Source organism: Aythya marila (genome assembly GCF_965140915.1).
Source record: "Aythya marila genome assembly, chromosome: 1".
NCBI lineage: Eukaryota > Metazoa > Chordata > Aves > Anseriformes > Anatidae > Aythya > Aythya marila.
Window position 1 is genome coordinate 67,087 of NC_139042.1, and position 14,936 is coordinate 82,022.

A 14,936-nucleotide genomic window follows, 5' to 3' on the forward strand; every position below is an offset into this window, starting at 1 on the left:
ACAAGACCAGTGATGCTAACCAGGTTAAAAATAATCTGCTTTCCACTCTGAAAAAGGAAGCAAGCAGCCAAATGCAGGAATTTCTTGGACTGCTACTGCTGCCAAGTCTTTTTCATCATGGAAGCACAGCCTTGGTCTTGGCTTTACTCCTGCTGTATCACTTTTCGCCCATTTAAAAAACATAAAAACAACATACAGAAGATTTCAGAAACAGAAATGCTACATACACAATTCCACCCACAGGAGATAACAAAAAAAAGAAAAGAAAACTTGTGTTACACAGTCCCGAGTGCTCTCCTGGACTGCTTTGATGGTGCACTAGGTATAAGATATAACAACCTATCCTGGAAGAACAGAATGGCCCAGAGAGCTATATATGGAGGCAAGTTGGAATAAATTGAAAAGACAGAGTCTGGTGGATCCCAAAAATAGGAGGAAAAGCAGGGTAGCCTTGTGTTGCAGCCATCTATAAACAAAAGGAAGAACTGTTGGGACTGGAATGTTCAATAAATTAACAGAAATTAACATGAAACTGATCAGAACCACTTGCCGGGACACAGCTCTGGCTTTGCTAAAGACTGTGAAACCATTGTGATGAGGATGGAGAAAGCTAATCAGGTGGTAGCATCACATGCATTCCTTACTGAATTTTACTGCCTCCTAAAATTTCTCACAGGGAGACACATGATATAAAAGACTATAAAAACTAGTCAGTATGTACCTGTTGTACTGGATAACAATGGAGTCCAGGAAGGTTCCATCCCCTTTGATGCAGTCAAGACAAAGTAATGAGAACATTTCAGATGCCATTCCTGTAGAAAGCCAAAGAAACAAAAACAAATAAGGGCTCTCAAAAATCTCAGAGCAAGTGGCAGTAAGGATCTAAGAATGGCCAGAGTGATAAAGTCTTAGATCAACCTGGCTTAACAGTGTTTCCAACAGTGGCCAAAATAAAAAGCCTAAAGCTGAATCTGAGAAAGAACAAGTACGTATACAGTAATACCTTCCCTTCTCCCAAATGTTTACAGCCCAGGGCTTTTCTGTTTTATCAAACAATCCCTGGATTTTTCATCCAAGAACCTATACAGTTGCTTTTTAAACTCACATAAACCTCTTTCACCTGTAACATACTACAGCAAGGAATTCCATAGCTTCATTACAAATTGCATGATGAACACGATTTTTTGGAACCAGTTTCCCTTAATGCTACCCAGTTCTGATAATAAAAAAAGACTGCAGGTTGTATACCAGCGGAATTAAGATTTCTTAAAGGTCATGGAATGTAAGTGATTCCAAAGAAATGACAAATGTCATTTCATGAAATGACAAAAAGGTGCCACTTGGTCACTGACGGTCGACAATACCTAAATATGATTTACAGTTTCGCTGTGGAATCACTCAAAGGCAGAAGCACAAGCAGAGTACTGTACTGGAAGTTAGCAGCAATACCAAACTACACCCTGGCTTTTGTGGACATCAAGTAATTGAATATGTTTATCCCGAGGGAACTGAATAATTCAGACAATTATGTGACAAGAAGGCACAAACATGAAATTAAAAGGCAAAAAAACCCACAGAATACTTAAAGTGGAAGAATACACTATTTGTCTCTAGGAAAATTATTCCAAAAACAAGTCACCCTCAGCAGTAAGTATGTATTTTACATTTCTAACCTAATTCTATCAAGCTTGTTGCCAATAAGACTTGGATCTTACTCTATCTGAAAGGTTAATTGAAGAGCTCTCTGCTTATATGTATCTTACTGTTATGCAGAACGTCCGTTGTGGACTTGTAAACCTCCTCTGTAAGGAAATGGTAAACAGTCTTTACTTTCTCACTGTATGAGTATTTTCCTCGATCTACAATAATTACTGTAGATATTGCTACACCACTTTGCAAATCTGCCAGAATCTTTCAGTCAATATTATTTTTTCATGTAGCACAGCAGATCCTGCGTGGAGGCAAAATAAATGCAAGTACATTAAATTGTTTTCATACTGTGGGCTATTAAATTTCTAGAAAGAATTATAGAGAACCACAAGGTTGAAAAGGAAACTTCTAGTAAGCATCCTACACAACATTCATCTCAAAGTTACTCATTGTCCTTGTCCTATCTTCTCTCCTAGACTTCCAATAGTTGCAAATTTGCCATCAGTTAACATAAAAATGGCAGAGAATATAGTCATAACTGAATTTCAATCATTATTATAGGAATGGCTTCACAAAATCAGACCAAAAGATATCTGAAGCCAGTAAACTGTATTCAACAATGACAAATGGTAGTTGACTAGGAAAATGCAAGAGAAGCACATACTCCACCCAGGAAAGCTCCCAGACATTTGCAGGTCAGGAACCTTACACAAGGTATACTTTTTATGTATTTAAATGATCCTCTATTGATTTCTTTCATTAAAAGAATTGCTCCTTTAACCCATGCAAACTTTTAGCATATATAGCATCCCTTATGCCACCAGCTACTTTGCTACGCTGAGACTGCCTCCTCAGGAGATCACTCACTGAAGAAGGAATAAGAAGCTTTTCTAATATATAAGAGAGTTTTCTTCCGATGTTACTTGAGGAGGATTACCTCATATTCATCAAAAGGCTCCAGAGACTGCACTCTTTGTTGTTCATTTTCTGGAGTACAACAGGTGAAAAACTCATTCATATCCATGACACTGCACTCAGTCCAGCCCTAAAACAGAAATCCCTCAAAATCATTACTTCTGGAAGAACAGAGACTCACTTCCCACAAGAAAATAAAGACCTTAAATAAAGTGCCTCACGAGCCTTTAGGACTGTCTAGCTGAAACAGCAGCAGCCCAGATTGCAATGAGGATAGACCTCTTGCCTGTAAAATTCTGAAAAACGTAATTACATTAAAAGCCTTAGAGGAACCCATCTTGCCTTAATTCCATACCAGAACATAGGCTGCAAGTTTGCAGAGACCTTCAAATGACTAGTCATGTTTACCAGAAAGGGCAGTGGCTTTGCCTTGTCCCTGTTTGCTTCAAACCATAGGTGGCCCAGATGACAACTTCGAAAATAATTTAAAGTTACAATCTACTATAATTTAAAGTAAAATTAACTTAAAATTAACTTAAAATCAAGTTAAATCTACTATAATTTAAAGCTACATCTACTAAGATGTTGAAGGGCTTAGAGGGGAAGACGTATGAGGAGCGGCTGAGGTCACTTGGTCTGTTCAGCCTGGAAAAGAGGAGGCTGAGGGGAGACCTCACCACAGTCTACAGCTTCCTCACAAGGGGGAATGGAGCAGCAGAAGCTGATCTGTTCTCTTTAGTGACCAGTGATAGGACCCAAGGGAATGGACTCAAGCTGTGACAGAGGACGTTCAGGCTGGGTATGAGGAAGAGGTTCTTCACTGAGAGGGTGGTCGCACACTGGAACAGGATCCCCAGGGACATAGTCACAGCACCAAGCCTGTCAGCATTTAAGAAGCGTTTGGACTGTGCTCTTAGTCATATGGTCTGAATTTTTGGGTAAACCTGTGTGGTGCCAGGAGTTGGACACAATGATCTTATGGGTCCCTTCCAACTCAGGATATTCTATGATTCTATGATCTTTCCCAGGTAAATCAGGTTTCACAGAATCACAGAATTTCTAAGTTGGAAGAGACCTCAAGATCATCAAGTCCAACCTCTGACCTAACACTAGCAGTCCCCACTAAACCATATCCCTAAGCTCTACATCTAAACGTCTTTTAAAGACTTCAAGGGATGGTGTGCCCTAGGGCTGCAGGTACTTACTTTTTCAAAAAAGCGCCTCTGCTGAGCCTCACAATCAGGGTATTGTGACAAAGAATGAAGTGCAGAGTTCAGCTGGCTAAAATGCTGCTGCATGACACGTCCAAAGGAGTCCTCAGGGTGCATCTGCTCATACAGCAGAAAGCATGCCTGAGAGAAATGCTCTGCTGCCCACTGAATCAAGGCATCTGACCTGTCAGGCAGATGTACATAAGAATAATTAAATAATTGTGGGTCCAGTTATTATATGGCACATGCAATAATCTTCCTGCAACATCATAAAGCATGCTATTAAGGCATCCTGACAGAGATAATTTACAAAAGAGAAGCCTGTGCTGGGGACCTATGAACATGTCCTCCTCCGTGCATGAAGAAATAAATCAATCATTTGAGGTTTTTCCCTCTTTTTTTTTTTTTTTTCCCCTTTTTCTTTAAGAAAATAAAAAAACATAGAAGGTTCACAGAGTAACAGAACAACTGAGGCAGCAGGTACCTCTGGATGCATCTGCTCACATCCCTGCTCCAACAGGGCCACCCAGAACCACTCATCAAGGACCATGTCCAGATGGCTTTTGCAGATCTCCAAGGAGATTCCACAGCCTGTTTGGACAACCTGTGCCAGTACTCCATCACCTGCACAGTAACGAAGTGCTTCCTGATGTTCTGACAGAAACTCCTGTTTCAGTTTGTGCCCATGGCCTCTTGTTCTGATGTCACCTGGAAATCAACTACCACATTATACATATGATATAAGGAGCTGTTTGGGACTTGCACAGAATCCATGAGCTTTTAGTTATAAGACAGCAGGTCTCCCAGCCCAAGATGACTTACAATGAAATTGCTTCTTTTCACTTTACCACCTAGCTAACACAGGGTAATTCAACTGACCTGTTGAATTACCTGCTGTTTTCCAGATAGGTGAGCACCACCTCTGCTATGAAAAGGGTGGGGACTTCATTGTCCAGTCCTGCTTCTTTTAGGGCTGTACTCAGCTTAGACAACTCTGATAAATCCACTCCCAGTAATTTATAATCTTCTCCAGAAAAGGCAGTAGTGACTCCTGTGGAACAAAAATGATACAAACTCACTACAGTGTTCATGCAGTACTGAAAACAAAAAGGACAAACAGGAAAATCAGCTCCACCAGCAATCATTTATAAGGCTGTGTCCATCAACTCGATTTCTCTGCAACATATACAAGAAAAACCCGTAACTGAATGAACCACAAAGGGATAGCAACAAGAAGCATCAGTAAGAGACCCATTAAACTCAGAACTAAAATTCCATTATTCCTAATACAAAGTTCTCCTACTGGTTTCCAATAGAATTATATTTACTATTACAATAAAACTTTATCATGTTTACTTTAATAACATTTTTATATTACCACTATAATTCAGAATCAAGAGCTCTCATTTATGGACCCTTCAGTTCAGGCTAAGAAAGCACCATTGCTTTGTTACAATTTGAATGTTTTCCCTCACAACTGTAAGAATATTCTCAAATTTAGTTGTGGGTTTGGTGCTTTTGTTTTGGTATTTTTTTTTGTTCTTTTATTATTACTATCTTAAAACCAAACTTCATTTTTGTGAAAGGGTATGGGATTTTGAACTAGGACATGCTAACTGTCTGCAAATACTAAGACTAGTCTTATAGATCCCTGTTCTCAGAAATAACTGTCAACTTATATGTACATTATCACAGCACGCCTCTGTACTTCATAAGAATATAAGTTGTATGCTGCTTGAACCTTTTCAACCAAAATCAGATCATAAACTAGCAAGTTTGTAAAGTGACTTTAGAAATTGCCTGCTCTATGCCTCTATACTAGCGCAATCCAACAATTAAATTTGTCCTGTGAGCTGATAATTTACACTGTTCTCAAAGGCATCCATTAATGGAGGTTAAATGGCCTTCATAAGCATCCCATGCCAGTATTCCCTGTTACTTTCTTCTAATATCTAACTTGCCTATCCATCACTTCTTGTCCTCTAGACACAGAGAACAGAGTATTGCCATATGTTTTGACAACTGTCTTTTACTTCAAGTATTTGGAAAGTTACTGGTATGGACAGAATTCTTTTCCATAGGATGTTGTAGATATTAAAAACGAGGATGGATTCAAGAAGAAACTGGACCAGCTTATGGAAGAGCTACTCACTAAGACATGTTCAGCTGCTCATGGGAGACAGGAACTTGTGTTCTACTTCACAGAATCACAGAATTTCGAGGTTGGAAGAGACCTCAAGATCATCGAGTCCAGCCTCTCACCTAACACTAACAAGTCCTCCACTAAACCGTATCACTGAGCTCTACATCTAAACGTCTTTTAAAGATCTCCAGGGATGGTGACTCCACCACTTCCCTGGGCAGCCCGTTCTAATGCCTAACAACCCTTTCGGTAAAGAAGTTCTTCCTAACATCCAACCTAAAACTCCCCTGCTGCAACGTTAGCCCGTTCCCCCTCGTCCTGTCACCAGGCACATGGGAGAACAGACCAACCCCCACCTCGCTACAGCCTCCTTTAAGGTACCTATACAGAGCAATAAGGTCGCCCCTGAGCCTCCTCTTCTCCAGGCTGAACAAGCCCAGCTCCCTCAGCTGCTCCTCGTAGGACTTGTTCTCCAGACCCCTCGCCAGCTTCGTCACCCTTCTCTGGACTCGCTCGAGCACCTCCATGTCCTTCTTGTAGCGAGGGGCCCAAGACTGAACATAGTACTCGAGATGCGGCCTCACCAGAGCCAAGTACAGGGGGACAATCACTTCCCTAGACCTGCTGGCCACAATGCTTCTTATACAAGCCAGGGTGCTGTTGACTTTCTTGGCCACCTGAGCACACTGCTGGCTCATATTCAGCTGAGTATCAACCAATACTCCCAGGTCTCCAACCACTCATCTCCCAGCCTGTAGTGCTGCTTGGGGTTGTTGCGCCCCAGGTGCATGACCTGGCACTTGGCCTTGTTGAACTTCATAGTGAGGGCCACATTCTGCTCCCCATTCCCTTCCACCAGTTCAGGGTACTGGGTATCCAGAGAACAACTGGTTTTGCCGCTGAAGACTGAGACAAAGAAGGTATTAAGTACCTCAGCCTTTTCCTCATCTCTTGTAACTAATTTTCCCCCCGCATCCAGTAAAGGATGGAGATTCTCCTTAGTCTTCCGTTTTGCATTGATGTATTTGTAAAAACATTTTTTGTTGTCTTTAACGGCAGTAGACAGATTGAGCTCCAGATGAGCTTTAGCCTTTCTAATTTTGTCCCTGCACAGCCTCACAACATTGTTATAGTCCTCCTGTGGACTGCCCTCTTTTCCAAAGATTATAAACCCTCTCTTTTCTCTTTTTTTACTTAACTTGATAGCTGTTCTCCATCTGTATTTAAACTGCAAATTACAGTCTAAATGTAGTGGCTTGCATATGTCTCTGTTGTATTTCATTCCCCATTTTCCAGAACATACTTCAGTCCTTAATCATTCTCCTGACCTATCACAGAGCATGCAGCAGTTTGCCATTGTTTTTGTATTGGTAAGCTCAAAGTTGGACATAGTACTTCAAAAGATGTCACAGAATGAAATTGAGCTCTTCACAAACCCATTGTCAGCTACACATCTTCTAGTTATCTCCCAATGCTTACAAATGGTTTCTTTGTTCCTTTTTTTTTTTTTTTTACCCAGAAAATGAACATATACAACTTCGTAGTTCCTCTGCCATCATGCCTAACATTTAAAAGGCTGAAGCTTTGTTTGTTTCTTCTGGAACATTTAGCATCCACAACATGTTCCAGAAGTATCATACCTAATCGCTCCCCTTCAGTATCTCCCACAAGTGCTGACAACTCTTTTGTTGTTTTGATCAGAGTAGCTTTCTGGCATGCCACATTTGGGAAATCCACCTCATACATCACAGTGTGATGCAGAAGACCCATGTCTTTCAAACGGAAGTACAAGGAGTCAAAGCCAGCACCTAAAGACAGGATCTGCAGATAAAGTATCAGAAAATAGTTACATTCAACTCTAGCAGCACCCTGAGCATCTACCCGTGAAGAATATTCAAGTTCAAGAACACAATCTGTTGAGTGACAAAAACAGGCAATGTACCAAAAGGCGTAGGATATTGTATAGACACTGTTCCCTCCCAGATATTGCTGTCAGAGTGACAAATGGAGAGCCAGTAGCGACAGTCAGATTCTCCGTGCTCTTCCAGGGAAAGATCACAATAGATGCACTAATAAGCTAAAAGTGCCAAGATGCAAAAAAGATTTTTCACAAGTACAGTGGAAACTACAAGTATACCCAGACAAAGAAACTGTACCTGTGTCCTAGGATAGCTTTGGGTCTTTAGCAGAAAGTCTTGAACACAGTGATCTACAGCACGGGCACGGATATAATAACCCCTGTGAAATGAAATTCAATTATTTCTCCAACACTGGCGCCCTGTTTCAAAAAAAGAACCAGACCTTGATAATACATACAGAATTACTGTATTCAGTGTCTTAACCATCAAGACTACGAATAACCCAGAGAAAACGTGTAGATATCCTAACTGGACCTGTTCCATTTTGCATGCATGAATATTCAACGGGTGAAAAGTACGAATCCAGATGGTTCAGATACTTCCCTACAATGTGGGTGGCCAACATATGAGCTCCTTCTCCCAAATCAGACAGCATAGCAATATGAAATTAACTCCTTTACACGCCCTGTTGCTCCTCCAAGCCATCAAATCCCTCACTGGAATGGCGACGCCGGGCCCCGCGCACCGCCCGCTCCTCACCGGTGGACAAGCGGCGCGCGCCGCCGCCGCCGCCCCGCCAGGAGCCGCAGGAACCGGTCCTCGAAGTAGCCCCGCTCCGCCGCCGAGCACTTGCTGATGGCGCTGCTGCCGCCGGTGCCCTGCACCTGCCGGGACACGGACACCGCGCTGGCGCTTCCGACGGACTCGGGCGCTTCCCCGCCAAGGCCAAGAGGCACCCGGGCCCACCGGGGCGGGGCGGCGGGGCCGCGCACGGCCAAGCAGCGCCCAGGGGCTCCGAGGGCTGGGCGGCTCTCACCGGCGCCGCCGAGCCCCAGCCTCTCTTCGCCCGGTCTGCCGCCCCCCTCCCCGAAGCCCGCCCAGGCACCGCCGGCCGGGCCGAGGCCCCGCCTGCGCGGAGACGTCCCGGGAGGCATCGCCCCGGCCGGCGCACACTCACGGCGGCGTCGCGCGGGGCGCCCGGGCGCCCGCGGCCCATCCCGCCCGCACCGCCCGGCAGCGCCGGGCAACCCGACCGCCGGGCGCAGGCCGCGTCGCACCGCGCGGCGCGTCAGGGGCGGGACGCTGAGCGTGGAGCGCGCCCCCTGGCGTCCCGGCCCGCCCCGCGGTCCCACCCCCGGGCGACCGGCCTGCAGCGGCCCCCCCCGCGGGACCCGGGGACCGCGATCCGCCCCGCCGCAGTGCCTCGCGCTGCCGCCGCGGCGCTCGGCGGATCGCGAGCGCGGTCTCGTACCTGGGCCCGGTAGCGAGGGAGGGCCAGAGGCACGTCGCCATGGCAACGGGCAGCCTCCGCGCGGTAAGCGGAGGGGCGGGGGGAGCCGCGTCAGAAGCTGGGAGCGGGGCTCCCCGGGCAGGGCGCCGGGCTGCCCGGAGGGTGCCGATCGCCCTGGCGGTGCGGAGGGCTCCGAGGCTGTCGATCTCCGTGACGGGGCGTGGAGCGCTCCGGAGCAGGACGCAGAGGTGCCCGGGGTTCGCCGGGCTCGTCGTGGCCCTGCTGCTGAGCTCCCCGGCGGGGGCGCAGAGCTCGCTGGAGCGGTGCGGAACTCCGTGCGGCGCTGGAGTTGGAAGTGACACCGGCGACTGCACGTATTTTGGAACATAGCTTCTCGGGGCTCACAATCTGGCAGTCTTCACGACAGACGGGCAGGGGCAGGGGGGTGTCTGTGGTAGAGGAGAAGAATGTTCCGTGTTATTTCTCTTCAGGGCTTGCGCTAGGAGTTCTAGAAGAGCCACGGAAGCCTGAGCTGTTAGGTGTCTTGAGTACTGTGCTTGCATCCTGTGCAATATATCTCTCTATATATTTCACTCCACAAATTACTATATTGTGCATTAAATAAGTTAGAATCTGAAAATGTCACTTTTACAGAGAAATGATCAGTATGCATATTTCTGACTGGGACCCATGTCCCAGCTCAATCCTCAACCCACTGTTAGCATTTTTTCAACAACCACGTGTAAATTTGAGGTTTAAAATAAACCTCTCTGAGGTTTATATTATTAGTGTTACCTCTTAGGTGATGCCTAGCATATTCAAAATAGCCTGTAGCTCCCATACTTGTATTCCAGAAGTTTGCACAGTTTCTGCAGAGATCAAGGCTTCCCTTCCCTCCAAGTTCCCTTTTTGGTAGCTGTTCATCATTTTGTTGGGCTTGTCACGTTTCTAGAATCTGGAGATGATATTTTGATTTAGTTGCAGTTATCACTCAGAGGGAACGTTAGCCCATCCTGCTGGCACTTCAGGTCCTGCAGTATTTCTAATTCTACAAGCATCCTGAGAATGATGATGGAAAAAAATGCTTGGCAGCAAGTTGGGGAATGGTTACTCAATTTACTGCATCCAGCTGTCCCAGGAAGTCCTTTCAAGTCCTACATTTCTATATCCATAATCTTCTGTGCAAGCTCTGTGAGAAGACACTGAAACGTGAAGTAGACATCTTGGGTTTAACATGAGAAGACAGACCCAAAGAGCTTTGAGGGAGACTGGGAGGTTAGTTTCCTGTCCTCAGGACAAGGTACCACATGCATACTCCATGAGGGGAGGCTCTTTATTGGATTTCCATGGTGAAGGAAAAGATGGTGTGCAGCCATTCTTGTGCCTTTGTGTCCAAACCCTATCTTCCACGGGTATAAAATCCTGTAATCACTCGTAATTTTATCAGGCTCTAGTTTAAAAGCAACTGGGATTTTTGCTTCTATCTCTTTCTTACTTTGCAAAGATGATTTAGAGCCTGATTGCTGTAATAGCTAGAAAACTCATCCAGACTTCTTGTTGCATGTATTCATAGCCATCTTATATCCATCTAGATTCACAGTTAGTCTTAATATGAAATGGTTCCTTTACCTTTCTGGCACTGACTCCAAGTGTACAAGCAGATTAATTTATCACCACTTGGTCTGTGTTTTGCCAGATTAAGTTTAGCTAAGCAAGTTCTGTTGGTGGGAAGTAGAAGGCTTTTAAATGCATTTCTGAGAGGGGATGGATGCTATGTGCAGCGGGTGTGCTGCCGTAGCACTACTACATCTCTGGAGGTCCCTTCCAACCCCTTCAATTCTGTGATTCCCTCTGGTTTGGACATCTTTGCAGGCTGACATGGGGGAGGGATGCCTCATCCTGATGTGCATGGCAACCTTCCCGCCTGCTCTCTCCTTCCACTCCTTTGAGGATTCCCCTGGGGCTCTGCATGACATTCAAAGCCTGTGAGGAATGCACAACCCACCCCCTTTAACATAAAACACATCTCAGAGCAGCACAAGCATCTCGAGGCCCCATGCTGCTCCCACCCCCAGCCAGGCGGGCGGTCTGAGGAGAGGGGAGCGCATAATGAAAAGCATTTGCTGCAGCAGCTATCTATAGTCTTTTGTTTGGGAGCAGGCAAGGGACAGGCGTGGCCCTGCCTGCCTGACCTCAGAGCTGACGTCAGAGAGCCCCAGATGAGTAACTGAGTGCTCTAAAGGGAGAAGCGCAGCCAGGATATACGGAGCACAAGGTGCAGGGCATCAGCATCACCGAGAAAAGAGGTAAATGGGAGGTGTTATCTCCCACAGAAGGGTACACTATATACACGAGTCAAGGCTCTGGCGGCAGATCTAGGTGGCCCAAAGATGTTGGGACTTCTCCATAGATTGACTCAGCAACACAAAATATGTGCTTCTGATCTACAGTAAAGCATTTTTCCTTATTTGTCCTGCCATTTTAATCACTTGGATGCATGCTGCAGGTTATCAGTTGCAGCACAGTCTCTGTGTCAGCTTGCATCTGCAGAGCAGCTCTAGGAATGGTAAAATGGTTACACATCTGCCTTGTGCTATCCAGTAGGACTGTGTATGAACAATATTGCTAGCTAAAATAATTGATTCTTACGTCACCTATATTGTCCTGTTGCTCCCAGTCACTGCAACAGGGAAGGGCTGGGCTCATCTGCTAACCTAGGGCAATGTGGTAAGATCCTGGAGAACATATGGTATGAATCTCAGATCTCAATCATTTTATTTTAATGTAATATCACAGAGAGGTCTGAGTGACAGGACAAGGCCTTGTCAGGCTAAGGCCAATATGGCAAAATTTAGAGACCATAACTTATAATCGTAATTTCTAAGTCCTATACATACATGCTACACTTGAACATACAACCTAAGTACTTAACAAAATACAACTGGGTCATCAAGGACAATTATTAACAAAACAAGCTACAATCACAGGAGCCAACTCCTGGTCATTTTTAAGAATTTCAAAAAAGAACCAAAACAGTACATTATAATCCAAAATAATCTGCTGCCAAGGAAGATACTGTGATTTTTTTCACTGTAGTGCTCACCGGAATCTTTTCTCCTCTTCAAAAAGAATTATGGAACAAAGTTCAGAAGATACCAATAGATACTAATGACAGGGACGATGGAAAAGGAAAGAAGACATAGTTATCTTATGTCTGGTGATAAGTTAAGAAGCACACAGGACAGTTATGAGGGCTCTTAAAAGACAAAAGAAGTAGTGCACTTTATTGCCTTGTAGAAACTGCAGTAGAGAAGGGGGAACTAAGGTGGAATGTAGCTATACTAGCATGGAAAGAGAATATTTGCAGCAGTGTTATAATGGATGAAGACTCGTGAATTGACAAAGAGGGTGAAAAGAACTGGCTGAGGAGATGTGAGAACAAAGAATGTTGAGGTATGGTTTTGTTTTTCTTCTGTTTTTGTTTTGCAGAGATCTTGGACCAAAACATCTTGAGCAATTACAAATGCACTGATATTTATAGGATGAAAATGGCATATCTTGTGAAATTGTTGTATCCTTAATACAGTATCAGACCTGGGCAAAATGGTGGAACGTTGCTACACACTGTGAGAGGGAGCAATGGTTGTCATTAACTATACAAGCATTATACATTTCTGAGCAAGATAATAAGTTTGTTTGTAATGCCAGTGGAGATACATTGATATGCTAGGAGGTTTGCTTCCCCGTTTTATTCCCATGCAATATTATGGTCTTTTAAAATATCCTTTCTAATAATTTAGAACTTCATTAAGTTATATTATCCATTCCATATTGAAGAACAAAAGCTTGATCTCAGGCAATGCTGTGGTTGAGTTTTTCTTTAAAAATACTTAAGCTGTCTGAAAAACGTCTTGAAGTCTTCTCCTTGCAGGAAGATGCTCGTATGCTTCACATCAAATGATACTGACCTCCCAGTCTGGCTTTCATCTTCTTGGTGGGAGGCACTCCTTATCTTGTAACCCACCATTAGAGTTCCTATACTACCTGCTGCTTTCACCATTTTAAGTAATACATTACCAAATGTGTCTTTTGTATTTACATTCAGTGATTCTCTGGACATTTTGTGAATAAACATGGATTGTGGCAAAGCACCCATGATACTTTTGGTAAACTAATATGGCATTTTTTGCTGCATTACACTTATGTTTATGCTATTCAAAGACCTTATCACACCTTCTCAATTTGCTTTCTCTCTCTAAACAGATCAAACTCATTTATTGTGCAGTATGAGGTTTTTCAAAAAGGTGTGAGCAAGATTGGACTCTTTAATTTCTGTTTAGGGAAGTTTCAGAAGTAACCTTTCTGCCTTTGTTTACAGTCCTGATGTATGGGGGTGTTGCTCCACCAGCCGCTTTAATCATCAGACCTGAGCATCTCCAAGCTCACTTTGTATTTTAGAGACAAGGACACTGCCTTGTGCTTCTCTCCAAATGCAAAAATGAAACACTGTCTGTTTAGTAATTTCTCTGGTGATTTGAAAGCCTTCGAATACCTGGCTGTTACATTGTTTCCTCCTCAAATCTCTGGAGGATTTGAGATCAAATTTTCCCATCTGTAGAATGGAGATAATAATTTTCTTACTTCCAAGGTGGAGAACATGAGAAAAAAAATAAAAGAATTTTGGCTCATGAGAGACAGATACAGGATTTCGATAAGGTATTTGGCAGTAGTGTATGAAGACCAACGTCTTTGTGCAGGTGCTAAGGGAGCCAACTAGGAAAGGTGCCCTCCTAGATCTGTTGCTGGAGAACAGAGAGGGTCTTGTGGGAGACGTGGCAATTGGCAGATGTCTTGGTCATAGTGACCAAGTTTAAAATTTCTGGGGACAGGAGGAAAACTGCCACCAAAATTTCAGCCCTGGATATGGGGAGAGCAGACTTTAGGCTGCTCAGGGAACTGGTTAGCAAGGTCCCCTGGGGAGCTGTTTTTGAAGGCATTGGTGTTCATCAGTGCTGGTCAGTCTTTAAGCACTGCCTCTTAAAAGCACAGGAACAGGCAATTCCAAGATATTGGAAGTCAAGCAGGTGGGGCAGAAGGCTGGCTTGGCTGACCGGGGATCTTCTTCTGGAGCTTAAGCAGAAAAAGAAAGTGTATGGCTGCTGGAAGTAGGGTCAGACAACGTGGAAAGAATACAGGGATGCTGTTTGCATTTGTAGGGGAAAAATTCCTGCAGCCAAAACCCAATTAGAGTTGAAGCTGGCCAGGTCTGTGGGAGCCAATAAAAAGTGTTTTTTTTGTTTGTTTGTTTTTAATTTGTTTTATTGTTTGTTTATTTGTTTAAATATGTGAATAGAAAAAGGAGGATCAAAGAAAACACAGGTCCACTACTTCATGGGGAAGGTTACCTCACAGACAAAGACATAGGCAAAGCAGAGACATTTAATGCTTTCTTTGCCTGTGCCTTCAATGCTAATGATGGGCTTTGGCACCCTGGGTGCCCTGAGCAGGAAGACCATGACGGTGGCAATGATAAACTGCTAATCAACACTGAACGTGTGCAGGATTTGCTGCTCCACCTGGATCCATACAAGTCCATGGATCCGGATGGGATTCATCCCAGGATTCTCAGAGAGCTGTCTGATATCATTGTGGGACCTCTTAATTGTTTTTCAATGATCTTGGGAATCTGGAGAGGTCCCAGTAGACTG

At 44.3% G+C, this 14,936-nt stretch overlaps 1 protein-coding gene and 1 long non-coding RNA gene across 9 annotated transcripts in view; one reads left to right on the forward strand and one right to left on the reverse strand.

The window, feature by feature from the left end:
- The window catches only part of LCMT2 (leucine carboxyl methyltransferase 2), a 28,753-nt gene extending 19,669 nt beyond the window's left edge, over positions 1–9,084 (reverse strand). For all 8 annotated transcript variants that reach the window (XR_014319569.1, XR_014319570.1, XM_082784808.1 and 5 more), the window contains exons 1-8: positions 8,956–9,084; positions 8,538–8,662; positions 8,076–8,157; positions 7,560–7,740; positions 4,668–4,827; positions 3,771–3,960; positions 2,588–2,695; positions 722–812 (exon numbers count right to left, since the gene is read on the reverse strand). Coding sequence is in view for 6 of the 8 variants with exons in the window: in XM_082784808.1 (XP_082640934.1) it covers positions 722–812; positions 2,588–2,695; positions 3,771–3,960; positions 4,668–4,827; positions 7,560–7,740; positions 8,076–8,157; positions 8,538–8,662; positions 8,956–8,994 (976 nt within the window). In the remaining 2 variants the exon portion in view is untranslated. The remainder of the gene's footprint in view (positions 1–721; positions 813–2,587; positions 2,696–3,770; positions 3,961–4,667; positions 4,828–7,559; positions 7,741–8,075; positions 8,158–8,537; positions 8,663–8,955) is intronic.
- A 74-nt stretch (positions 9,085–9,158) lies between these two features.
- On the forward strand, positions 9,159–13,348 carry LOC309891650. Its single transcript, XR_014319537.1, has 3 exons — positions 9,159–9,312; positions 12,718–12,799; positions 13,124–13,348. It is a non-coding gene; the product is annotated as an uncharacterized lncRNA (long non-coding RNA).
- The last annotated feature ends 1,588 nt before the right edge of the window (positions 13,349–14,936 follow it).